General features: G+C 44.0%; 1 protein-coding gene across 16 annotated transcripts in view; it reads right to left on the bottom strand.

Annotated features, from left to right (window-relative positions):
* Positions 1-9099: 9099 nt before the first annotated feature.
* PPFIBP1 (PPFIA binding protein 1) overlaps positions 9100-26059 on the bottom strand; it is a 213188-nt gene continuing 196228 nt past the window's right edge. For all 16 annotated transcript variants that reach the window (XM_068277609.1, XM_068277612.1, XM_068277613.1 and 13 more), the window contains 9 exons: positions 23953-24103; positions 22002-22113; positions 20091-20179; positions 16357-16479; positions 15080-15205; positions 13308-13496; positions 12014-12193; positions 11006-11071; positions 9100-9343 (listed from right to left, as the gene is read on the bottom strand). In XM_068277609.1, coding sequence (XP_068133710.1) covers positions 9257-9343; positions 11006-11071; positions 12014-12193; positions 13308-13496; positions 15080-15205; positions 16357-16479; positions 20091-20179; positions 22002-22113; positions 23953-24103 — 1123 coding nt within the window. In that variant the 3' untranslated portion in view covers positions 9100-9256. The remainder of the gene's footprint in view (positions 9344-11005; positions 11072-12013; positions 12194-13307; positions 13497-15079; positions 15206-16356; positions 16480-20090; positions 20180-22001; positions 22114-23952; positions 24104-26059) is intronic.

The following is a 26059-nucleotide window of genomic DNA, read 5'->3' as shown; positions in this document are numbered from 1 at the left end:
AATAAATGTTATTGGCATACTCCAAGGGGGTCGCAACGCGTTTCACAGGTGTAAACCTGCTTCCTCAGGCAATATAACATAGGAGCATACAACAGTAAAAGGTCCGGGTAACACCTGGCGCCTCAGTCACTGAGGCGCCCGGTGTTACCCGGACCTTTTACTTTTGCGACCCCCTTGGAGTATGCCAATAAAATGTATTTAGATTTGAACTGACAGTTTATAGTGTCTGCTTACAGGAGGTAAGTCCACCGCTGCCTCCAAAGCACTTTTAAACATTTTATTACCTGATTTTATCCTGCTGGCGCCTCTGTTCTTTCTACATAACATCCTCAGATCAAGTCCTGATAATGCTGGGACTGGGAGACAATTGGCTCACTTCGGGAGTGGCTGTGTGTTTGTATGCACAAAAAGGGTTAGCCAATTACAATCATGTTTACCGTTCATCTGAGCAATGTATAGAGCTGAACTGAAGACATTGCTCATTTTTCAGCAAAATTTAATTCTGCCTTTAAAGGGGACCTGAACTCTTGCACAGGACAGAAGGAAAACCTACAGAAATGCACCCTGTATGTATTTAGAGAGTTTAGCCTGTCTAAGCCCCCCTCGCCGGTGTCCAATCACAGTGTAATTTGAGGTCTTAAGCTGTGTCAGCTCTGGAATCTCCTTGGCCAGGGCAGAGCAACTAATTTGTAAACACAGGATGTTATCAACAGGTCTACTTGCTAGTTAATAATTCCCTTCATCTTTATAAAGCCGTCTACATATAAGGGGATGCCCATCCAAGTTCCAAAAGGTGTGGGGGGGCCGTGGACCTCTAACAAAGAAACTACGTAATTGTATGATTATAGGTATTGCTGATATATGATCAGTTGGGAAGCCCTTGCCCTCTAATTACTCACTCTGATAGATTTGCTGGTCTCCTTATAAATACACAATTACCAGCTTCTTACCCTAAAGATGTTTTAATCATCGGAAATGTTTTTGTGGCTCCTATTTCTGTACAACAATTATAACTGGTCGGTTACTTTTCATTTATTGCTTCGGGTCCCCAATGGCCGACTTCTCGCTGTAATAATGTGTGATATGTAGAATTATTGCTGATACTTTCTTGTGGCGTTTTAGTCCCGTCTCCTCACCTGCGTGTGCTGGAGTTCAGGGTTGTTCTGTTCATGTTTGTTACTTTATCTTTAAATTTGAAATTTTTTTAAAAAGAATAAAAAAAAATCAATAGGTCTACTTCTATGAAAGCAGGAAGAAGCCGCACTGCAGATTTATTGCAGGATTTGTATCATCTGTAACAAAGACATGTTTTTTCTTTAACTGCTTCTAGACCGAAGCAGTACGGATCTACGTCCTGCAGGTGGTGCTGCGGCTCTGACAGGACAGATTTTATTACAGGTTATAATGTTTTTGCTTATCTTTTAGAGCAGAGAGGAAGTTCTTAGTTCAGGTCCGCTTTAAGGCTGGTTTCACAGTGGGACGTTAAAGTCCCACGTTACAGCAGCCAGTAACGCAGCCTAACTCACAGCACTGTAAACTCAATGTCCTGTTCACAGTGCACACGTTGCGTTACATAGTAACGCAGCACGTTTAAACAAAGTGCTGCATGCTATAGGTTATACTGGGCTAAGCAGCGTTAGACTGCTTGCACATGCTCAGTAATGTTGGAGGAGGAGGTCTCCCCTCCTCCTCTGCGGCCAGCCACATGGCTAATTAATATTCACTGCACTGCAGAGACTCCTGGTAGGACTGTAGTGTTGTCCGGATCATGAACGAATCGTTCATTTGATCCGGATCTTTTGAGTCGAATCATCCGGATCATCACAATGAAAGATTCGGTTCACAGTGGATGTCTGTCTGGAAGAAACAGGAACATACAGAATGTACAGTGCAGGGGAAGTCCTGTCCTGCTAGTCATTTCACCCAGTCTGCTTCCCTAGTAAAATGATTCAAATTATTCGGTTCAAACATCCGGATCTTTTCAATGATCCGATTCAAATGATCCGAATCCTTAAAAAAGATCCGGACTTCCTATCACTAACCTGGACCGGCTGCTTTGAGAGCTGCATAACGCAGCTCAATCTGACGTCCAACTTCAACACCACCACGCGTTACGTTAGGGGCACGTTATGCGACCATAACGTCCCCTACAACGCAACGTCTTGGTGGGAAAGTAGCCTAAATGGATATATGGATGTCTAGAAAGAACAGTAAAGATTCCCTGTAAGCCACCATCCAGTAATCATTAACACATGGCAAGATTTTTAGAAGACCTGCAAAGAAATTCATGATAACGCAAAACAAACTGGAGAACACCTTCTTGTTAAACATACCCTTTTATTAAATCAAATATATAGACTGACAAAGGAACATCTGTTGCGTATTTTAGAAACAGTCACGTCATAGTGTTACATTTCAGCAACAAATGGGTTCATTAATAGGTGCAAATTTCAAGAGACGACCAAACCTCAGTCTGCACCCTGAAATCAGCCCCATCAGATCATACAGAAGATAACTGACAGAATGACAGCGATAATGTGGCTATAGTTTGACGTTAGACATACTTGGTAGGCTTATTCATTAAGGTAACCAATCACAGATATAAGAATTGTAGGTGGTACACAGCTTTAATATTTTATTGATATCTGTTGCCCTTTGTGAAAGGTACATAAAAGAGTAAATCCAGTTTGTTTATTTTTTAAATCTCAGAAAAGTTTTTGGTTTTTCTTTTATTCTGCAAGGTTTCGGGCAGAATCTAGTGTGTATACAGATGCCCCGTAACGGTTTTTAAAGAGGGATTGTCAGCCACAAAATCAAATTCCATTAAGCCACTGCTCTGTGTTTATTATGTAGCCTGGAACCTTACCCTGCACTGCAATGACTCCAATCTATTTAGAAATGTTTCTGCTGTTATAAATCTTATCTCAGTCAGCCTAGCTCTATTTTCGCCAACTAGAAGGAGAGGGAAACTTATCTCCCCTCCCACATTCCTGCTCCTCACTGATTGGCTGAGTGCAGTTAAGTGTGAAGCTGAAATAGGACCTATGCCTGTGCTCATGTGTTTACAAAGCAAGAAAGCTATGACAGAGAAAATTCTAGGAGGAAAAAAAAAGTAAGAAGGAAATGACATCAGGATTGGCTTCAGTCCGAGGGAATCAAAAAAGCAAATGCGAGGAACAGAATTCTCTATATTTACTGTATAAAATTCCCTGAAATCAAAATGTGGACAGTACAACACATGTAATATGTAAGTAGTAATCTATTTATATATGTGTTTTTTTTTCCTGGCATAGTATGGCTGACCTTGCTGCGTTAAGGACACTAGCGAATGAGCAACGTATAATGCATTATATCGTGATTTAGTACGTTTACACTATGTGCATTACAGTGCATTATGATGTCACTTATAATTGCACAGCAAACCTGTACGCATTGCCTTTGTGGTATGTTGGATCCCATCATAAGAATGTGAGCCAAGCTTTGTGCTACCATCTCAGCGCATGTTCCACCCATGTTCCCAGCTAATGCACCGTACGCAGCACCCCCTGTCCAGGAAAGTGTACCGCAGACCTTCAGCCCGAAAGTCGTGGCTAGGGGGACTGGGAGAGGAGCCAGGAGGATGCCTGGGGATCTCGAGGCCTACGGTGGGCTGGAGGAAGCTGCAGGTAAGTACCAATTTAATTTTTATTGACTGCTCAGCGACCCTCTAAAAGGAAATAAATATGGCAGCCTCCATATGTTTCTCACTTCAGTTGCCCTTGAAGGATATGCATCGGCCGGTGGTGGTTAAGGTTAGGTCGCATGGGGGAGGTTTTTGTGTGAGAATAGGGTTAGTATAGTTGTAATAAAATATCGGTATTTACAGATATTTTACTACTGTATTGGTAAATAATACAGATATTCTACTAGCTGAAATTGGGCACCCAAATTTTTTTTGTGCAAGTGATACATGAACTGTGGTCCAGCAAGAATGAGGACTTGAACTCTTGGGCGACCATTTAGGGCTATGTCTGTACAGACATAGCTTGCCTAAAGGCTAGCGACCCATCTGTAGCTATAAAAGGAGGAAGAAGGATGACATACAATAAAGCAGCTTCCCATGAGCAGGGTAAGTGAAGGCACAATGCGCTGGGATGGTTACTCGGGCATCGGATGTCACTAAAGATTCAGCATGACAGATCTTTAGGTGACATGGGGGGAGGGGGCTCCTGTACACACACTAGATCTTTATCTTTATAGACTGCCCTGGAGGAGTTCATATCTACAGAGAGGAGGAGGGAAAGGATATCCTGTTACCTACCAGTAAGCTATGCAATCTGCCTAAAAATGGAAGGGGAGGTACTTTGTAACCTGCTTTTTCAGCAGCTATATAAGTTGTTGTTTGGTGTCAGTGCATAGCATAGGAGATGTCTGCAGCACTCTTCAGACTAATGCAAGATTTTATTCCAACTATTACACATTATAATAAAGCTATTGGGTTTCAGTCTGGTGCATATTCCTTTCTGCAACAGCGGATCTATTTAAACGCTGAAAAACGTACACTTTAATGAATAAGCCTGCTATAGATTGGGTAGCTCGCATCTCTCCAGCAGTTGCAAAACTACAATTCCCAGAGTCCTTTTCTCTGGTACCCTGACCCTCTTGTTTCCACAGTTACTGGAGAGACACAAGCTACACACTGGACATCTTATCAACTATCAGTATATGTCATAATATAAAAATTCCTGTTAAGCCCACCAGCTGCACTTACCGCCGTGCTGAGCGCAAGATGCCATCGCTCGCTTCAACACTTTATCATCATAAATAACACCTACATAAAAATGCATAAATATAAGCAAACGGATAAATACAGCCGCGATGGGAGGAAACAAAATAAAAGGAAATAATTTGCAGGTTGGCATAGAAACAGTCATGATACTAAACTGTCATTTTTATTTTTTCAGTTTTTTTTCTTTTTAAACAACACAGACATTAAAAAGGGAGGAAAAAAAACAAAAACCGCCAAAAGGCTCAGCCCCGCCCATTCCAGGATCCAGCTGGCGCATAAACTGGAATCACGTAGAAAACTATAGATATGTAGTGACCAAAGACAAAATAGTTACTTTTTTTTATCTTCAATAAACTTTTTTTTTCAATAAACTTTACATAGAAAAACTATATCAAAGTAACAGCGCATATAAGAAATGGTCGGGGGTACAAAAATACAAAATGGTTATTGCTGCAACGGCTGGGAAAAGCCAAAAACTCTTCTCTTACAATCGGCGACTCATAAATTTTTTTATTAAAATGTAAAATTAAGCCCCTTCCTAAATGTTATGTGGTTGGGATTAACGGAACTCCATAATGTGGCCCATACATTTGTCTGATATTGCAATCAACCTTTCAATGTCGTTTTTCAATCACTAACAGGCCTCGTTCACATTGCGTTCCGCTCGCGTGTCCATCTGCGGTGGGCTTATTTTGTGGCGTTTTTCGTTTCAGATTCCCGGCGCTTGGGTGGTCGATTCTTTGTGGTTAGCGGTTTCCGACGCATTTCTCCTGAGCATTTTGGTAATTCACTCCTGACGCAAGTCAAGAAGTTAACGCTTTGATCCGGAAAAAATAAATACAATGTATTTATTCTTAAAAACGCGAACGCAATCGCTCCACAAAGCGGTTTTGAGCGTTTTGCATTTTTCCTATACCTTCCATTGAGGCAGAATCGCCTCAAAAATTGCTCAAGCACCGCTTATCTAAACGGATCAGAAACGAAACGCTTAGATATGATCTATCTCAGAGAATCATGGTGTACGCGATTTCAGGGCGATATTGAAAAATCGTCCGGGCTTTAAAAATAACAAAACCGCCTGCAGTGTGAACAAGCACTTAAAGGGACACTGTAGGGGGTCGGGGTAAAATGAGTTGAAGTTACCCAGGGCTTCCAATGGTCCCCCGCAGGCATCCTGTGCCCGCACAGCCACTCATCAATGCTCCGGCCCGCCTCCGGTTCACTTCTGGAATTTCAGACTTTAAAGTCTGAAAACCACTGCGCCGGCGTTGCCGTGTCCTCGCTTCCCCTGATGTCACCAGGAGAGCACGGCGCAGGCACAGACCATACTGGGCCTGCACAGTATGCTCCTGGTGCCATCAGCGGGAGCGAGGACACGGCAACGCAGGCGCAGTGGTTTTCAGACTTTAAAGTCTGAAATTCCAGAAGTGAACCGGAGGCGGGGCCGGAGCATCGGTGAGTGGCTGTGCGGGCACAGGACGTCTGCGGGACACCATTAGACGCCCCGGGTAAGTTCAACTCATTTTCCCCCGTTCCCCTACAGTGTCTCTTTTATCTTTCAATGAAATGCTATGAAGTGGTAAAAGAATGCAGCGTTTTTCTGGGTCATACTGAAACAGTGGGGGATTGCTAGAGAACACGCCAATAAATTAGGGTTATCAGAAAAAATTGATTGCCTATTCCATTTGTTCGTATAGTTTTTAAAAATTCTTTTCGAGGTACCATGTAGGAACTCTCTTTTCTGCAGAAACTTATGAGAAAAACTATCGAATATGAAGAAAAAATTGGTTGGGAAAAAATGATCTAAAGTAGAAAAAGAAATTCGATCAAAATTTTGTATTCAATCGAAAATTAAATGCTTGCTGCGTTTGCCGCACTTTTTCTTCAGGGCCCTTTTCCACAGGCGGCTGAACTGTGCGCTTAGTGAGCAGTTACCAAGCAGTAGCGAGCAGTTACCAAGCGAGCAGTTACCAAGCGAGCAGTTGTAAGAGTTCGACAGTCTTTTCACTGCCTATCAACTGCCTGTAAAAAAGGGCCCTGAGACGGAACAGGTAGAAGAAATGGCTGTAACAAGAAGAAAGCTCATATAGTTTTTACACTTGGACGCTGTGCTCTGTGGACCCTACTGAACATGGAGAAACTATCAACCTCCGCTATGTTTCAATATGGCCTAAGTGAGGGCTGCAATCTTTTACCCCCTAGTAGCAGATAACTTGTTATCCCCACTAGAAATGCTTGGAGATCTCTAGAAATGGCATAGTAAAGGCTCATGTAATAAACCGTGGTATGAATGCACTACAATACGCAAACGCATTGTGATCATACTGGCGGTGTTTCTGCGGCTGATGGGCCCTGTACACAAGCCCTCCATCCAGCTCACATCCTCACCGGATTTCTTCTGATTTTATCTGATGGATTACTTTATTGTTTTTAGCCATGAGGCTATCTTCAGTGATAGACATCAACGGCCTAGAGGCAGGATCGCATAAACTGGAATGGACATTAGTGTCTATGGATCACATTGCTGAACTTCTGAGATCCAAAGTATTAGATTTATAACTTATAACTGTTTCTTAAAACATCATAATACCATAAATAACCGCAATTTAATTACTATGCGTACAGTAAGAGAGCACATCAACCCAAGACTGACTCTTCCATTTTTCTGAGTGTAGTAGTGGTGGTGGTGGGGAAGGGGAGGGGTGCTGGTATTTGGGACCATGATTAGATTTTCTACCTGAAACAACAGAGTTATTTGCGTCCCCCGGCTAAACACATTTATTTATTACTTGTATTTATAAAGCGCCAACATATTACACAGCGCTGAATTTTCTAGTGGGTTTCTCTAACAAACATAACAGAACATTTTGCGGTACAAGTATATTTATGCACATAAGTACAATTATCTGTGTACAGCCCCCCCCCCCCCCCCCAGTGCAAGAAAATTAAACTGCACCCCCTACATAAGATGTCTGGATGTAGATATCTCACCATTGTGGCCTATTGCCCCTCTAAGCCACACGGACAGTTGTAAACGGTGGTGATGTCATCTCCTGCTCACTGGGGGAGGGGATTCTGCTAGTCAGGGAGGGGATTTAAACCCCATCAACATCACAGCATTAAACAATAGTATGCCCTGCCCACTGCTATGAAGCCCCACCTCCAGCCTACCCTCTACCTTCCTTGAGTAGACAAGAAAGGACATCACTGTTTACAGCTGCCAGTGTAGCCAGGAGAAACAAAACTCAGAGACAAACCCTGCATTCAGTGGGGGAAAGTTCAGGTAGGATGTGTGCAAATGCAGCTAACATACTATGTAAGATATCAGGCTGTGTAATATATCTCTGTATCCAGGTATGAGATTCAGTTCAGTTTCTTGATGCACTATAGCAGGCAAAAAGAGAACTGTACTCATCTGCGCAAGTAGAGTTATGCATTAGGCTTGGTTCACACTGTGCTGAAGTGAAGGTATACTGGCGCACCCACTGCACTTGGCAGAGGATGTGTGCCATGCGTCCTAAAATTGTGCATGTTGACTGAGCATTGCAGACAAACCTGGATAAATGAGACAGTATGGTGTCCCGCTGGTTCACTGCACTCTGTGGGGAACGTTCTAGCAGCTGACCTAATGTGAACCAACCCTTAAAGTCCACCTTTGAAAACTATATTTTTAAGCTCCTGATTATGTAAGGGGTAGAAACCTTTGGAATTGCACTGGTGTTTGGATCCCCATCTGGGAGTAGATTTCACATTTCCTGTCCAGACAGGAAGTAGGTAAATCTCTCCAACAGGCAGAGAGAGCAATCATTTAAAACAATTTTTTGTACGGTGAAGAAGAGTGAGACCGTCCATCACAACCTTATTGCTTTTTCTCAATTACGATCTCCAGGACCACCAGAATTCACATTATTGCCACAGAGGCCCATGGAGATCCCAGGCACAGGTAGTGAGGGAAGATCTGGTCATAATTTTAGTCAGTGTAAATGAACATTATAGTTCGAGAGCTTTGAGAAACTAGCTTGATTACGTAGAGTTCAGGATTTAGGGAGAACATCGAGATTTCTGAAATACAGGAAGGTTTACATATTGCCCCACTCAGCTTGAAATGGAGGAATCAGTTTTGAGTGAGCAATCCCTTTAAATTGCACAAAATACTGCTTAGAATAGATACAATATAAGGGGCTGGACTAATGCACGAGAACAGGTTCTAGCATTTTTTCCAGGGGCCGAATTAAACAGAGGTTCAGTTTCTAGACTGCATCGGCCTGTCACAGCCCAGCCACCAATATGGCCGCCTTGGCTTCTGTCATATAAAACATCAGCTTTACACATTACTGATGATTGTGTTTATTGCCACTTTACAGAAAGGCACATTTTCTCCACTCCTACCACCCTGAACACTGAGGACAAAAACCAGTAACAAAAACAATTATATATATAATATTTATATTTTTGACACAAAAAATGTTACAGGTGTTGGCTTAATTGTCACACGTTGGAGTCGTCGTCTGTAATACTGGCGCTTGGCGATCGGGTGGAGAAGTCTTTGAACATTTCATCTTCTTTCAGCATGTGCTGCGGATAGATAATGAAAGACAGCTCAAATATCAGCGGAAATCCACCTTACATTGAAAAAAATGCTTTGAACTTAATGCTCTTTAGTAGGAACATCGGCTTTAGTAAAGCAATTAGTTATTCAAATACAGGACAAGAATTGTTTACAGCAAACAACTGAATGGGGTAAAAGTGATTTTAGTGATTTTCTTTGTCACATGATTGTTGGTGCCAAATTTAAATATTTTGATTTGTTTATGAATCAATAGTAAAAAAAAAAAAAAAATAGTAAGTACTTTCATATACAATAGCAACACTGCAGCTCTCAAAACACGAAGTTTTGGAGCCAAAGACACTGGGGTAGTCTGGCCGCGCATGTTCATAGCGGCTAGTGGTTTATATATTTAGCAGCCCCGACACCTGCTATTTTAACCAGTTTCCCCACCGCCGCATAGTGCATCTATCTACGGCTCTCTAGACTTTACTTAACAACCAGGGGTGTAGATATTGCTATTTACAAGAGGGGCATATGCCCGCAACCTCGTGTGACAGAGCACTGAATGGAGAATGGGCACATTGGGTTCTCAGAAAGCCTGATAAATGAATGATGGCTGTCCCAGCCAGTGGCAGTCTTCATTCATTTTAAAGTTTGTAAATAGAGATAGTTGCAAGTAAGGAAAAATGTGAAATGAGGTAATCATACTTCTATCACATGCTGTTCGGACATCTAGTGAGTTTTATACCCATTTACTAGCTTTACTAACCTTTTCAAGCTCATTACAAGCTGATTAAACCCATTTACTTCCATGCCACAAGGGTGTATTAATGTTATTTTTGCAAATAAAGTTTGTAATTACTCAGAGTACAATGAGAAAAAAAAATGGAAAGAAAATACAATACACTGCTTTTTACTGTAGTGGCGAAGGCCACAAAGATATCCACAGGTTTGTGGTGGGGGGGTGTTTAGGGTTAGTTATGGGTGGGGGACCACTAGCATTAGGAATGGGGGAGGGGGAATTAGTCAGGGCTAGGAATCGGCGGTGGGGTCAATTGGGCGAGGAATGGTCGGGTGGTTGGGTAAGGGATTGTGGGCGGGGGTGTTGGGAGCCTACATCAGTTAGGGTTAGGTATCAAAAGAGTGTGGGAATAGGGTTAGGTTTAGAGATGGTGAAAATTTTACTATTTAAACAACCACTGCTCAGTAGTACAATTACGGATATTCTACTGGTGGATATTTACGGTTCTCTAATTTCCACGTGCCCATTTTGCATGTACATGCAGCTCTGCCATTTACACACCCATGTGACTAAAAAGGGAATACTTTAGACTAAGTGTTGGCATGTGAGCATGTTAGCAGCAGCTATATGTTGCTGAGGAAAGACTTTTTTTTTTTTTTACTTCAAAACTTTATGACAGCTCTTGCCGGTTTAAGACCAGAGCCATCCATGCCCTTTTAAGAGCTATGATTGCGGTGATTGGCTCACAGCAATCTGCCGTCACGAAGCTCTGCTGTCAGCATGACAGCAGAGTAAGGAGGAGCAGTGATGTGGACACGGCGGGAACGCAAAATCGAGCGGTGAGGTTGGCTGAAAACTAAGCCCAGGCAGGAAAACCAGGACATAAACAGGGCATAGAGTTCAATTATCAAGGTCTGGAAGCAGAATCTTATTTTCTGAAACTTACTGTCAGGTTGTTGATGCCTTCTGAAAACGCCCCGATTTGCCTCACTGTTCCTTCCGAGTCTTCCATCTGGGAAAACGCAAAAGTGTGAACAAAACTGCAAAACTCAGGGTAGATGTAATTATATAATAATATTGGTCAAAAATGTAGATTCTAAGCCATTACTGCTTTCTTTCCAACATCTTATAGTTAAAGTACAGAGCCATTAAATAGTTTTAGTTTTTATAATACGTGCTCAGACAGGGCACAGGGTACTATACGATCATCCTGCAATAATGCAAGCTTCTTGGTTGCTCTCTCTGCTGTACAGATGGGCGTAGTCCTGATCTTGCTCCACCCCCTCTCACCCACATGATAGCGATGGCCAGTGAAATGCTATACCCTATAAAGTATAACCAGGTTGCATGCAAATTCAATGCAGGTTGTATGCAGCTTGAAATTGCTGTCTCAAAGTCAATTTGGTTGGGGGGGGGGGGGGGGGGGGGAAAGAGGTCCACTCTAATAGAACCTTTAATATTTATGGGTGTATGCACTGAACTAAGTTATGCAGGATAACGTGCATAGTGTCATAGTGCGGTAGTAGAGCAGAATGCAATACATTACATGCAACATTACACTGGACTCATCATACGTAAGTCTTTATACACAATTCTGCTTACTACAGATTAGTGCATACATCCCATAGCTGCTTGTATAAATGTGATTCTCCAACTCATTACTGTATAGCTATGAACTTGTTCCTGTCAGGGAGAGCCATCCATCTATCCATATATATTTTTTTCTTTCATATCTCTGCCCTTCCATATTATGGTAAATTCAATGTCGGGTTCAAAGTCAGCTGCAGAATCACCTTATCTGCTGGATAATGCATATAAAATAGTAATTGCTTGTTGAAGATAACAAGTCTAGGAGTTTCTGAAAAAACCAACCCCTCAACTTCTGCTCCAATCTAGTCTGCTACAGAAGTTTCTTGCGGAGAGCTGGACACACCTGCCTTGTTCCAGGACCTACCTGCTCCAGCCTATCCAAGTCCTCATCATCCAACATCCGCAGGTCAAGGCCAGCTCGGAAAGGCTTGATAATATTGTTAGCAGAGGACTCGCTCAGCTCCATCGGACACACATACTCCTCATTCTCTTCTTGTTTCTTTTTCCGTAACGTCCCAAAATTACTGAACGTCAGCTTCTTGGGCTGGGGAGATATATGACAAATTCATTTACAAGCAAGTCATTGTGAAACTGATACAAATCGATTTACACACAAGTGCATGACACATCATGACAACATTGATAGAAAACCATTTTGCAACTGTATGGAAGATGTGGGAACTTAAATAGGAACTGTAACCAAGGATTGAACTTCATCCCAATCAGTAGCGGATACCCCCTTTTCCATGAGAAATCTTTACCTTTTCTCGAATAGATTATCAGGGACAGCTGTATGGCTGATATTGTGGTGAAACCCCTCCCACAGTGTGATGTCAGGACCCAGATCTTGACATCACACTATGGGAGCCTTGTTGCACTGTGCAAAATGCCGGCTGATTCCAACTGCCAAGCAACCAGTATCTCCCTCTGTGCATATGTTTTTCTATTAAAAAAAAAAAAAAACTTTTAGCCTATCGCATTGTTAGGGGGTGTGGTTATAGACAACGGCTGTTAGTGCTGTCTTTTTTTTCATGTCTGCCAGTAGTAAAGATGATGATGTGCAGTCTGACTGTGGATCAAGCAATATGAACAAATTACATAGCGAATATCAAGTTGGCTAAAATCCTTTAGAAATATAAAAATAGGTAGAAGGCAGACCAAGGCACAAAACCTTTCCATAAAAAAAAGCACCTTTATTCCATATTCGTGTACACACAAAGTGGCAGTAGGGGTGAATAGGCCTGACAACCGTTCCGCAGTCCAGGCCTCTGAGAAAGAGGCCAAGCGCGAATCTGCTGTCAGGTCTATTCACCCCCACTAAGCCACTTTGTACCATAAAAATTTGCTTTTCATGGAATGGTGTTGTCCTCAGTCTGCCTTCTACCAGTTCGATTTGAATATAGACTTTGTGCAGCGCACACACCACCTCAGCAGGCATCCAGCTGAGTGTCGTTTTCCTCCCAGCACCTAGTGCCGGGCTTTTTCTACTTTGAAAGGAAAAAAAAAAGGATTGGGGGCGAAGCAAAGATGGCGTGAGCCAATAAATGGTATCATCCAAAAACGTTGTGACTTGATAGCCAACAAGGTACAATACTGTACTACCATAGTAAGGTTAGTCTGCCTGTTCAAGTAATAGTGGGCGTGGTAGTCACACTCACCTTGACCTTGGCGGTAGCAGTCAGTAATATGTATTCTGGAGAAGACAGTGCTTCCTGTTTCTGAAGCTGTGCCTGCTGACCCACCAGGATGTTGAAATGGGTTGCCAGATGTCGTCGTAGAAGGGTCTTGTTTGGTGGGATGTTCAGCAGCTGGGCCATCGTCTCTACGTTAAATCGAGGCTCCAAAACCTGGAAAGAGTTTTCAAATGTAATAGGATCAGTCTGATGCATTTTGCATGTTTCTCAGCAGAGAATAGGTTAGTTCTCCTTGTTCAAAACATCTCAAAGGTAGATGACATTTATAAGGAATTTATTCTGATTCCAGTATTTCTCTACAATTAACTGGAGCACAGCAAAAGGTGTAACTGCCATGAAGAAAGACATTTAGCAAATGTACTTTAAAATCCCCTCCTTATCAATGATGCAAATATAATTTATTAAAGATGTTCCTGAAAACACAGCAGCACATTTAATTAATTAGAAGTAACAGGTGCACATAAGCCCCATTTCTTTACAAGACCCATTTCCTGGTCTGCAACAGCTTTACTGCTCCTACTTAAAGGGAACCTGAAGTGAGTAAATTTATTAAACATAAACAAATGACCTAGCTGCAAATGAATATTACACACTACCCTCACCGTCAGTCCCTCTCAAAGGCTCACCATTTTCTTCTTACAGTGATCCCTTTCAGTTCTGACAATATTTTGTCAGAACTGAAATATACCAGTTGCTGTCAGTTATATAACAGCAGCTGTCAGTTACAACTAAATGTGCAAGGTAATGTCACTGTTTCCCCATGGCTCAAGTGAGTCATTACAGTTTAGCAGTGTGCTGACCAGGAATGTTTTATGGGGTAAGGACAAGTGGGACAAGTGGACAAGTGGGACGCAGGAGAGGAGAAGGAGATTGAGGAGTAGACTACACCGGAGGCAAGTATGACCTGTGTATGGTTATTTTGACATTTTATTTTCAGTTCAGGTTCTCTTTAAGACTTCAACACCAACTTCAAAGCTCTTAACAGTCACTTCCTGTCCTGCTGCTGCCCTATTCCACTCTTCTCCTGCTAAAGACCCCCAACACCACAAGTGTTCCCTGCCACTTCCAGCTCTTCTAGTGCTTTCCTGCTTCACTCTGCTCCTGCTAAACACTCCAACTCCACCTTCATATCTCTTCTCAGACACTTCCTGCTCTGCCTCACTCTGCTCCTGTTAAACAGCATAACTCCACCTTCATACATCTTCCCAGCCAATTTCTGCTCTGCACCACTCTGATCCTGAAAAACACTCCAACTCCACAGTTATGTAGTCAAAGCCAAGGCTTGCTCTGCTAGTACTTTTTTGTTGCTGCTAAACACACCGCTTGAAATTCTTAGATTGCTCACTTGGTAACCAGACATCCATCCCCCTGGTACTCTCCTTGTACAGTCTGCCATTGCTCCAGAATTTCCTTGATCAGGTAGTTCGAGCCTCCAGTTGCTGGTGGCAGAAGTGGTGGAATGTCGAACTGTACTAGAAGAGCATAGAACAGATGGATGCCTGGATGAACGTCTGGACATTCAGCACGTCTGAATATTTTGTGTCTATTTTGGAACTGTTATATTATGCTGCAAATATCTTCAGAAGGAAAATATACTGCATAAAAGTCACAGTCGTATTCTACACAGATTTTTTATAACTGCATTATCAAATATCGATGGATAAAGGGTTTTTTTTTCCAACTGAACAATGTTATGTTATATTTTCATTTATTTGTTGCAGATTACTAATACTTACCATAAGGCCACCATGTACACCACTGCCCCTCAAGTTAGGAGCATATTCTGCCAGATCAACAGATCGAAGCCACTCCATGACCCGATGATTGGTCCACTGGGCCACCTCGGAAGGGGTGATGTTGGCCTGTTAAAGAGATTAAAGAGGGCATAAGTTAATTTCCCCACTAAGGCCTCTCTAAAATAATACGGTTTTGATAGTCACGTGTGGTCCAGTATTATGGCCCATACTCACGGGCTACAATTTTCGCCCGTGAGTACGAGGCGTTGCACAGCGCGCACCCCGAACCGTCGCTGCTGTCGCCAGGCGATTGGCGCGGTCAATCGCCTGGCGACAGTTGTCGCTGCAACTCCGCCGCAACTGTCGCTAGTCCGCGTGAGTATGCGGACTAGCGACAGCAACCTCCATAAAGAACACGGAGCTTCCAGCGGGGGGAGGAGGAACGTCGGCGACAGCTTCCGTCGCACCGCTGATCCCTCTTCCACGTGTGTACACGGAGGGACGTGGCGACGAGCGGTCGCCGAACTGTCGCGCACACGCACCCGTGTGTTAGCAACAGAGAAGAAAAGTTGCCTGTGAGTATGGGCCATTAGTCATGGAGAGAATTTGAAGACAGAACATCGAGTTCTCATTGAACTCGATGGACGCATGTTTTTTTCAACCCAAATAACTATGTAAAGTTGTTTAGGTGATACCTTTAATGGCTAACTGTACAAGATTTCCTTTTGCAAGCTTTCGAAACCAAGTTTCTTCTCTAGGTTTCAAAACTGGATTAGAACCATACAAAGTTTAAGCTTCTGTATGTGACAACTTTGTATGCATTCTGATCCAGTTCTGAAACATGCCTGAAGAAGAAAAAGTTTTGAAACCTTGCAAAAAAAATTGTTGTACAGTTATTTAGTATTACCTATACAACTTTTGTTGTTATGTCTACGGTTTTGATAAATATTAGAAAAAAAAAAAAGGTTCACTTTAATTTTACTTTTTGGCCACTAAATTGCGTTATACACTATCCTGGAAATTACCAGCAAGTGTTCAATTTTTTTTTTAATAATATACTTTCTACTTTCTCAAAACATGCCTTGTAAATTTGAGGCATGTTTATTCATTTTACAGCCACTTTGATTCGCTCGGGGACCACATGTTCCCCTTCAAAAATCGCTGCAATGTAAATCCCACCGTGAATGAGATAAGGAACCCGCCGCACCACTGGGCACGTATACGTGTACAGAGAGACCATAGAGTATTGTGATCAGCCAATGTCCAGTCAGTGTCACCTCATCGGAGGGTCTTCTGCGAAGGCAGTTAGGCTCGAAACTGTTGACCCGCAGAACCTGAATGGCACGCTTAATACTGAGGTGGTGGAGGACGCTGACCACTTTCAAAGACAACAAATCATCCTGAAGAGAAGGAAAACAACTATTTAGTCATACAAAACACAACCTTACCCATTACTAAAAGGAAGACATCTCTTTACATACAAAGATATTTAGGCATAATACAAATTACAGTAAAAACAAACTAAACTATCAGAATATGATCATCTGGTACTACATAAGGTACCACCATAGTAATCAGTTCAGCAAAATAAATAATAAGCTTAAAGTAAACCAGAGATCATTTAATACAAAGAATCAATACTTACCCGGGGCTTCCTCAAGCCCCCATGAACACGCATGAGTCCCTTACTGTCCTCGTGTGGTCTGCCGTTCAGCCGCAATCAGCCCCGGTAACTGCTTCAGTCAGATCAGTCTGGGTCTTCTGTGCTTGCAGGTCTGTGCTTGTAGACTGGTCCCAGACTGGATCCGACTGAGCCAGTTACCGGGGCTGATTGTCGCTGAATGGCAGACCGCAGGAGGACAGCAAGGGACTCTCACATGTTTTTGGGGCTGGAGGAAGCCCCAGGTAAGTATCGATGTACTTAACGATTTCTGGTTTACTTTAAGGGATATATGCCACCAGCTTAAAGTAGCTTTATCACAGCACTCACCTTTCAGTAAGGCCATGGAATTGTTGGAATAGCTGGAATAGAATCCTAAAAGGCTGATAGATTCTATTCTCTGACCCCAAACCATAGCTGCTGAAAAATCCACCTGAATCCCCCCCCCCACCCGACACACTTTTGTCTACAAGACCCCTGGAGAGAAGCAGAGATAGGGTGGCTATACACCTTGAAAAGAAGCACAGGAGCCCAAATAGCACAATATGCCACAAAATGTAACCAAAAGGAAACAGATGCAAGATAGAGCATATGATAGTCACAAATGTAGGTCACAGAGGAGGCGACCAACTGCTTACAGCAGTTGGAGATTCACAAACTCGACTCCACTCAGGTGTCCAGAAGGCACTGAACATGGTCACTCTCTTGGTAAAACTGAACTGGTAAAATGCGGCAGAGCCACCTGAGACAAACAACACGCATCCAACTGAGGGTGTTTAGGGGGGTAAGAGAGGGAAAATTAAAAGCAAATCAAAATGAAAAAAAGGGAGACGTGGCTTACCTCAATAACAAATTCATACATCAATGAAATTTATAATGCAGTGGTAACACGTTTCGTGGTTCGAGGCCCGCTTCTTCAGATCGCTTTAAGTGTCAAACACTTGCTGCAGCTGAGATAGGAGAATCTCTCTTGGAGATGCGCGGCTGTGTTTGGCACTATGAAGTTGCTGTTATTGAGGTAAGCCGCCGCTCCTTTTTTTCATGCTTTTAACTTAGTTTTATATACCTCTGGGCGCCTCTAAACCCCCCCCCCCTTGTGTTCTAGAGAGGAGGGATGAGTCTCAAGTGGCTACACCTCCCCCATTCATCCTAGACCATCCAAGTAGGTGAAGTGATTTAGCAACTCAGACGGTGATCAAAAGCGCTCCCAGAGAGATGCTCCAAAGGAGGTTTGAAAACGGGCGCAAAGTCCGTGTAACATCAGTGTATCTCTTGAAAAAGCCACCTGCCTGTGCATTATTTATTCCTGAAAATGTGTCCACCTTTTTGGCTGAACCTGCTCAGACACACATGTGCCAAGGTTATTTGCGCCATATTCCTGAAACGTACACCCCTCCACCCATGTGCTTGGACGATCCAAACAGGCACGCTTGTGTAGAGGTCTATACTAACTATGAAGGAGGGGTTACCATCTGAAGCCTAATGGCTTTCCTTTTGCTCCTGGCTGGCAGTTCTTCCCCATGGGAATACTGTATAGACACAAATGCTGGATACGTTTCAGCATCCTAGCCCTTGTAGACAGAGTCTGACACAGCTGGTGTCAATGGGTGTAGCACTCCATTCACCAGGTGACCTGCCAAGGTAAGCAGCAGTGTGTGCGCTGAGATTAGGATATTTGTCAGAGTAACGCCTCAGTAAACACATGCATTGGCTGAATCTCCAGGGAACGGATGTGGGTCATTTCACCAAACCCCATGCGAGGAGGTGTGACAAGCAGACAGTGGAGCAGGAGTAGACAGACAGCAAAGCTTCTATACAGTTATTTAATAATCAAACCACTACTTTGAGAATTGGTTTGTTCAACTCTCTATACAACCTGCCACATAAGGCAAAGGGAGAAATATGAGCAAGTCTGGAATCTTTTTAGTGCTGCCAAGAATCAGCATGACGTGGCTTCAGCAAAGCTCAGCTTAACTCATTTATTCTGAACGCTCTCCAGCATCCCCTTCCTCTCCCTGACTGTTTGCCCCATACGAAGCCCAGTTTTCATTGTAATTATAAATTTGCAGTCCCTATCAGCCTCAGATGAGAAGGCATACAGAAACCGGTTTAGACAAGAGAGCCCTACAGGTAAGTCTATGGGTACATTGCATTGGTATAAATACTGATAGCTCTTACTCTGGGAAATATACACAAAATGTGTTGCCAAAAGGGCCATTCCCCTATAGCCCACTTTAAAAACAAAACTTGTATTATGTTTGTTAAAAAAGCACAGGCAGGGCGAAACTCGTAACCGTGTCCACTGGTTGGGATACAGATAAGGTGTGCAAAACACAATAGTTATGCCTAGGAGGTAATACTGGTCTCAGAGGTAATAACCGTGTGGCTACGGCAGGTGTGGATGGCTATGCGTATATTGGGAGGCAGAGATTAACCATCCCCTGCGTCAACAGACCTCACCATGCCTGAGAGGAAAGTCTCCCTAACATGCACAACTAAACAGACAGTACTGGTGAGAAAACACCTCCTCCTCAACATGTTTTACCCTTTCGGGCTTCGTTAGGAGTAAAATAATGTACAAAGAAAGTGCCAAGAAAAATAACAAACACCCCCCCACCAACTTATAGTATCATAACTGTCAGCCTATCAGCCCCTGTCAGAGATGAGTGCTGCCGAAAAAGCCAGGCTTATATAGTTCCTGTATCAAGAGGTCATATGGGTACCACCAATGGGTGTGGCCATTTTTCATCCCAACCACTTGTATTGCATACCTGCTTTGGGGCAGGTAGCCATCTATGGCTTACATGTCCAGGAGTATAATAAGGTGCATGCCCTCCAACCCAACTAAGTGTACTTCAATCCATGACGGGGAAGTTATGTTTCAAAGTGCGCTATAAGGGCATGTCCCTTTTGGGAACACGTTTTGTACACTGCATTGGCTCAAAAATAAATAAATAAAAGCTACAGAATCGTGGTCAGGACTAGGGATGATTAATGAGATGCAAAATATTCCGAGTTCTTTCAGGATTATGTATATTTTGTATGCAAATGTATGCAGCTTGGACCAAATAGACCAATCAAGTCCCACCAAGGTTTACATTGACTGGTCCATTTCCAATGCGCATATATTTGCATCCAGAATTTGCATAATCCTGCATGAACTCAGAATTATTTGCATCTTATTGATCATGCCTATTCAGGACGGGGAGAGAGGACACTCACATAGCATCAGCACATCAGTGTATAAAGAAAGCCATTTACAGTACTATAATAAGCGATTGAGGCTGGTCACATGCAAAACAATACTGGCCTATTGCTGTGAGCGGAGATGCACTTTATTATTCAGCTTACCACCGTCATGTAATGAAGCATTCGCCCGTCCACCTTCGCTTCATCAAACTGCGTCTTGTATTGCGGAAGTCCGATGTCGTCCAACCACCCTGGAAGATCACAGATCAGGCATCACTGAATGGCACAGCAGTTAGGAGTCAGATCGTGAGACACGTGAATGGCTGGGCAATGGCAGCTGCATGCAGCCTCCACAGTAAGAAACATCAAAGTTCTGTTTAGGATACAAGTACTTATTTCATAAAGGTATTTTGCTTCAGGTTTGGGTTAAGGCAAGCTTTTGGTTTCCTGTAAGGCTCTACAATATATCTATGGTCATGTATGTCTGCTTTTTACTAAGCACAATCTTAGGTTTTCTATTAAAGGGGTTTTGTATGGGTTTTTAAAAAGTGTCACTTACCTCGGGCTTCAACCGGCCCCCTGCAGACATCTTGTACAGCGCCAGCCTCAAAGATCCTCTGGTTCCCGTGCCGCGGGTCACTTCCCAATTATTGGTCTAACTAGACTAATGCCACTGCGTCTGCACGGCCGTGACTACGCGCGTCCTCGCTCCCACTCGCGTCTCTGGGAGCTTCCTGCGCTGGTGCAGTATGAAGATTTCTTGTACTGCGCTGGAAGATGCCGGATACACAAGCAGGAGTGAGCATGTGCGCGGCCGTGCAGACGCAGTGGCATTCGTCTAGTTAGACCAATAATTGGGAAGCGACCCGCGGCACGGGAACCGGAGGATCGCTTAGTCCGGCGCAGGACAAGATGTCTGCAGAGGGCCAGTAGAAGCTGCAGGTAAGTGACACTTTTTTTGTTTAAAAACCCATACAGAACCCCTTTAAATTCGATTATGGGAGATTGTTATTTTTGTGAGCACTAGCAATGACTTACTACTATGACACACAATGCTGCAGACCTGACGATAATGTACTTTAAAGAGATCCCGAGGTGGGATTTAATGATGTTAGTGGGGCACAGAGGCTGGTTGTGCACACTATCACCAGCCTCTGTTGCCCTATGGTGTGCCCCCAGGACCCCCTGCGCTCTGCGATCCCCAGCGACGCGCTAGCGAGGCTGTTTACATGTGACTGTCTGTCAGCGCCGCTCCCCCGCCTCCTCTGTATCGGCGCTACCCGCCCACGTCCCTTTTCTCCAATCAGCGGGAGGGAAGGGACGCGGGCGGGTAGCGCCGATACAGAGGAGGCGGGGGAGCGGCGTTGACAGACAGTCATAGGTAAACAGTCTGCTGGCGACACGCTGTGTGTCGCTAGCACGGCGCTGGGAATAGCAGAGCGCAGGGGGGTCCTGGGGGCAAACCATAGGGCAACAGAGGCTGGTGATAGTGTGCACAACCAGCCTCTGTGCCCCACTAACATCATTAAATACCACCTCAGGTTCTCTTTAATTCTACAGACTATGCATTCAGAAAATCTATCGCTCAGGTGGGCTTTAATGAACTCAATCTGTAATGTGTTTTTTTCTAAGCACACATGATAAAAAAAAAAAATGGCTAGACCAGCAGAGGCGTACAGGGATTTTCGGCGACAGCTCTCCCAGCTGAAGCACAAATTTGGGGGGTGTTAAATGCTATTCCCCTTCTGGGTTGTCACAACTCGGAGGGAGAAGCAATCACCAGATCCCCGAATTACTTGTGCATGGGGAGCAGAATATGGCATTACAGCTACAGCTGCGCCAAACTTCAACGCCATGCGGCACGAAGCAAGTGCCAAAAAGCCCTGCTTCGCCAGCAGAGATCCTATCTGGATACAAGAGATTGGCAGGGAAAGTGGAATGGATTTTTAACATTTCGTTATGTATTCAGAGGAATTTTATTTACCGTAACTATTAACTTTTTTTCAAAGGGACTTTGAGCACACTCTATGCTGGAAATATACTGAAAGGCTGGAATGATGTGAAAACACTTACGTGTGACCCACTTGTAGTCTAGCTTTCCATAGTTGCTGTCGTCTTCCGAGCCCAGAGACTGCAGAGCCAGTTGCAGCTTCTTGCGATGTAACGGGTGTTTAATTCCCAGCTCCTGAGAACAGAAAACCTGCAGTTATCCCCGCCTTTCCACAAGCTCACAGGGAACACAACAGCTATTAACGACCTGTTACACTGGTGGATGATATACGTTATCTTAAAGGGCACTATGGCGAAAAATTGTAAAAGTTAAAATATATGCAAACAGACAAATAAGAAGTACGTTTTTTTCCAGAGTAAAATGATCCATAAATTACTTTTCTCCTATAATGCTGTCACTTACAGTAGGTAGTAGAAATCTGACAGAAGCGACAGGTTTTGGACCAGTCCATCTCTTCATGGGGGATTCTCAGCAAGGCTTTTATTCTTTATAAAGATATTTCCTAAAAAGGATTTAAGCAATGATGTTGGCCAGCTTCCCTGCTCGCTACACAGTTTTTTGGCAGTTGGACAGAGCAATTGCCATTCACTAAGTGCTTTTGAAAATAAATATATCCCTGAGAATCCCCCATGAAGTGATGGATTAGTCCAAAACCTGTCGCTTCTGTCAGATTTCTACTACCTACTGTAAGTGACAGCAACATAGGAGAAAAGTATTTTGTGGCTCATTTTACTCTGGAAAAAACGTATTTCTTATTTGTATATGTTTGCACATATTTTAAATTTTACAATTTTTCGCCATAGTGCCCCTTTATCACCAAGCCAAACAGTACCCGCATTAAATGAGGACACACATTTCTTGCTTAAAATACATGACAAACTTTTCTATAACTGACATTTTTGTCACACTGCCATTCTGGATTTTTACATCTTAAGACAAAGTCCATTTCCTTTTGATACATCTAATTATTGCACGTTTTGTGCCTGACAGAACAAAAGTAGGGCTGCTTAACCTCCTGGGCGATAATCCCGAGCTGAGCTCGGGGTATGTCGCGCAGGAGGATTTCTTAGGCCCGATTTGCATAATTTTTTTTTGTTACACGCAGCTAGCATTTTGCTAGCTGCGTGTAACTTCCGATCCCTGCCGCTCGCCACCGATCCGCCGCTACCCACCCAGACCCCTTGCGCAGCCTGGCCAATCAGTGCCAGGCAGCGCTGAGGGGTGGATCGGGACTCCCTCTGATGTCACGACGTCGGTGACGTCATCGCGAGCATCGCCATGGCGACGGGGGAAGCCTAGCAGGAGATCCCGTTCAGAACGGGATCTCCTGCTTGCGCTGATCGCAGGAGGCGATCGGAGGGGGTGGGGGGATGCCGCTGCACATCGGCTGTCATGTAGCTAGCGCTAGGCTAGCTACATGATTTTGAAAAAAAAAACAAATTTTTAAAGTGCTGCGCCCCCTCCTGGGTGATGCAATTGTATCGCCTAGAGGGTTAAAGTGGAAGGAAGCTCAACATTTCATCTCTGCTCTAAAACCAAGATCCCAAGGCCCACCAACATTGCATGTTTTGTGGAAATCCACAGAAGTAGTTTATCAGCTCTGTTGAGATATCACATCACCTGTGGATGTCCGTTGTTTCCTTTCCTGCAAATCATATACTGTTGGTGCACCCTGAGGACTGAAGCAGCCTGTTCATTTATAGCCCACAAGGTAATTACCAGCTATGGCAGTGCCATGGCAGTAAATTGGGCACCGGATATCAGCAGTGACCCTCCTCCTGGCTTGAGCCATTTGCTTGCCGGCTTTCCCAGTGGGCCTCCTCATGGAGATAGCCACTGCTCGCCGGACACCAGGCTCACCAAGACTCCTCACTGAGAGGTGCTCTGATCTGCATGTCACAGCTGCTCTCTTTAGAGGAGTATCTACCACATTTTTTTTTCAGATTGCTTCAGTATTGCTTTAATAAGGTAACAGATGAAAAGTTCTCTCTGCGGTGCCTCAGTGGGCCTTACCTTCTCTAAGTCTTGTTGGGACGCGTGTAGTAACGTCTGCCCGGAGACTATCCACTGCTTGCAGTTGTTCACATAGCTGCCCAGGCCCTGGTCCCTCAGCCAGCTGCACACCTGCTCCTTCGTCCACTTGGCAAACGGCGTGTCCAAATCACTGCGGAGAATCCAGAAAACATACTCCACATTACAGCTGTGAGACAGAGAGCTGGGGGCCTTGTCCACCCCAATCAAGAGAAAAAATACAATGAGGAATACTTCTCATGGTCATAAATCTCAATGGGATTCTTGGATTCAAAATTCTGTTTCTAATTCTGATTTCAAATGGTTTTCAATATACCGCAATTTTTGTACCATAAGTTGCACCTAGGTTTAGAAGCCAAAAACCAGGGAAAAAGCGTACCTATGAAAAAGCCGCTTGGGTGCAGGAGATAACCGGTATATGGCTAACCCTGCTCCTGTACAAATCCCGGTGGCGTTAATTACTATTCCCCCTCCAGGTCGAGGTGGATGGTAGGGAAATACATAGTTTGGCTTCCAGCGATTGCTGGTAGACGAATTACAGTGTTTTAAAAGTAACTTCAGCTCAGTCTTCTGACGGCGCCGAAGTGTGCGCTGCTATAGCTGTAATACCTATTACGGTATATGGAGGCACCGGCTGCGCCCAAACCTCCTGCGCTGGATTCCTAGTGTTCGCGGGAAAGAACATATACTTACCTGGTGCGTCCATGGTGCAGGGAAATTTTGTGGAGGTCGATTCCTCCCAAGCAGTTTCTATTTAAGCTACACTGCACAGTTAAATATACTAACAAATCTAGCACTGGCAATAGTTACTGCCATTCTCTCCACCCCAATGTGACCTGGGGATATGCTGTGAGGATGGAAAGATTAGATGAGCACTGTGCTTTTAGCAGTATTTACCATATAAAGGTGATGGGGCCGCCGCAGCAGCTGCAGATTGCTATGTGGGGGTGCGGCAGTATACCAGGGCTGGATTACATTAGCTGCGGCTGCGTACAGGCAGACACAATCTCCTGCGGGCGGACATGCCATCTCTGGATAATACTGATGGAGGCAACCAGTGCTTCCTAGAGCCGGATCTCCGCCACATGGACATACCATCTCAGGACACTACTAATGGAGGCGGCCGGTGCTTCGGAGTCGCGCAGGATTACCCAAAAGGTACAACACAGGATCAGGTGAGGGATTTGCGGTTTGCAGGAGTTATAAGAGACGACAGGGTACACTGCAGCAGCTACATCGGGGATTACAATGCAGGGTGGAGGGGGAGTGGGTCAAATTGTAGTATTCGAATCATAAGATGCACTGAGGGCCCCCCCCACACACACACACTTTTGAGGGATAAAAAGCGTGTCTTATGGTCCAAAATTACAGTAAGTAACATAGTACCTTTTTTAAGCTGTGAGGTTGCAGTGATGTCACATGCTTTCTCTGCTGTAAAGGTGCACCCACACAGACAATTACTGTCTTCCCTCAGGCAACAGTTCGGGGGCCGAGTGCTGCACAGTTGTGTTGCTACTCTATGGGTTAGGAATGCACTGTTGCTATGGAAGGGGAAGGAGGGGACTGCCTGCTCAGCAAACAACAGAGACTTCCAGTGGGAGGGGTAAGGAAAAGACCAAATGGATTTAAACAAAACAATTTGGCACTTTGGATTACTCCATAGTGAGTCAGGATGCAGTATAGAGATGCCCCCAACTGACCGCCTCGGCTGAGAACGCTCTATCGCGTGTGCTGGTCTTAACACTTATCTTATGGGGAAAAAAAGGGGGCTTGACTAAAGGGTGACAGTGCTGTGATGTGACCAGGTAGGGATAAAGGCCATGATTGGTTATGCAAGCAAAAATGGCATGGCTTCCTTTTAAAGGCCCTCCTTGGAATGGACCTGCACAAGGATGCCGGCCAGCCTGCCTATTTAGCTGTACTTTATTCTAGCAGATGGAGTGTGCTGTTGCCATTAAGGGAATACTTTTAAAAATAAAAGGATACCCTGAGAATTCTCAACATGTACTTGTAGAAAAACCTGTTGGTAAGCGTTTCAGAGCCATTCAATTACTATCGATTCTGACCGCTACTGTAGAAGAAAAGTGAT

Source organism: Hyperolius riggenbachi, chromosome 3, assembly GCF_040937935.1.
Source record: "Hyperolius riggenbachi isolate aHypRig1 chromosome 3, aHypRig1.pri, whole genome shotgun sequence".
In the NCBI taxonomy this organism is placed as follows: domain Eukaryota; kingdom Metazoa; phylum Chordata; class Amphibia; order Anura; family Hyperoliidae; genus Hyperolius; species Hyperolius riggenbachi.
This window is presented reverse-complemented; position numbering and strand designations above follow the sequence as displayed.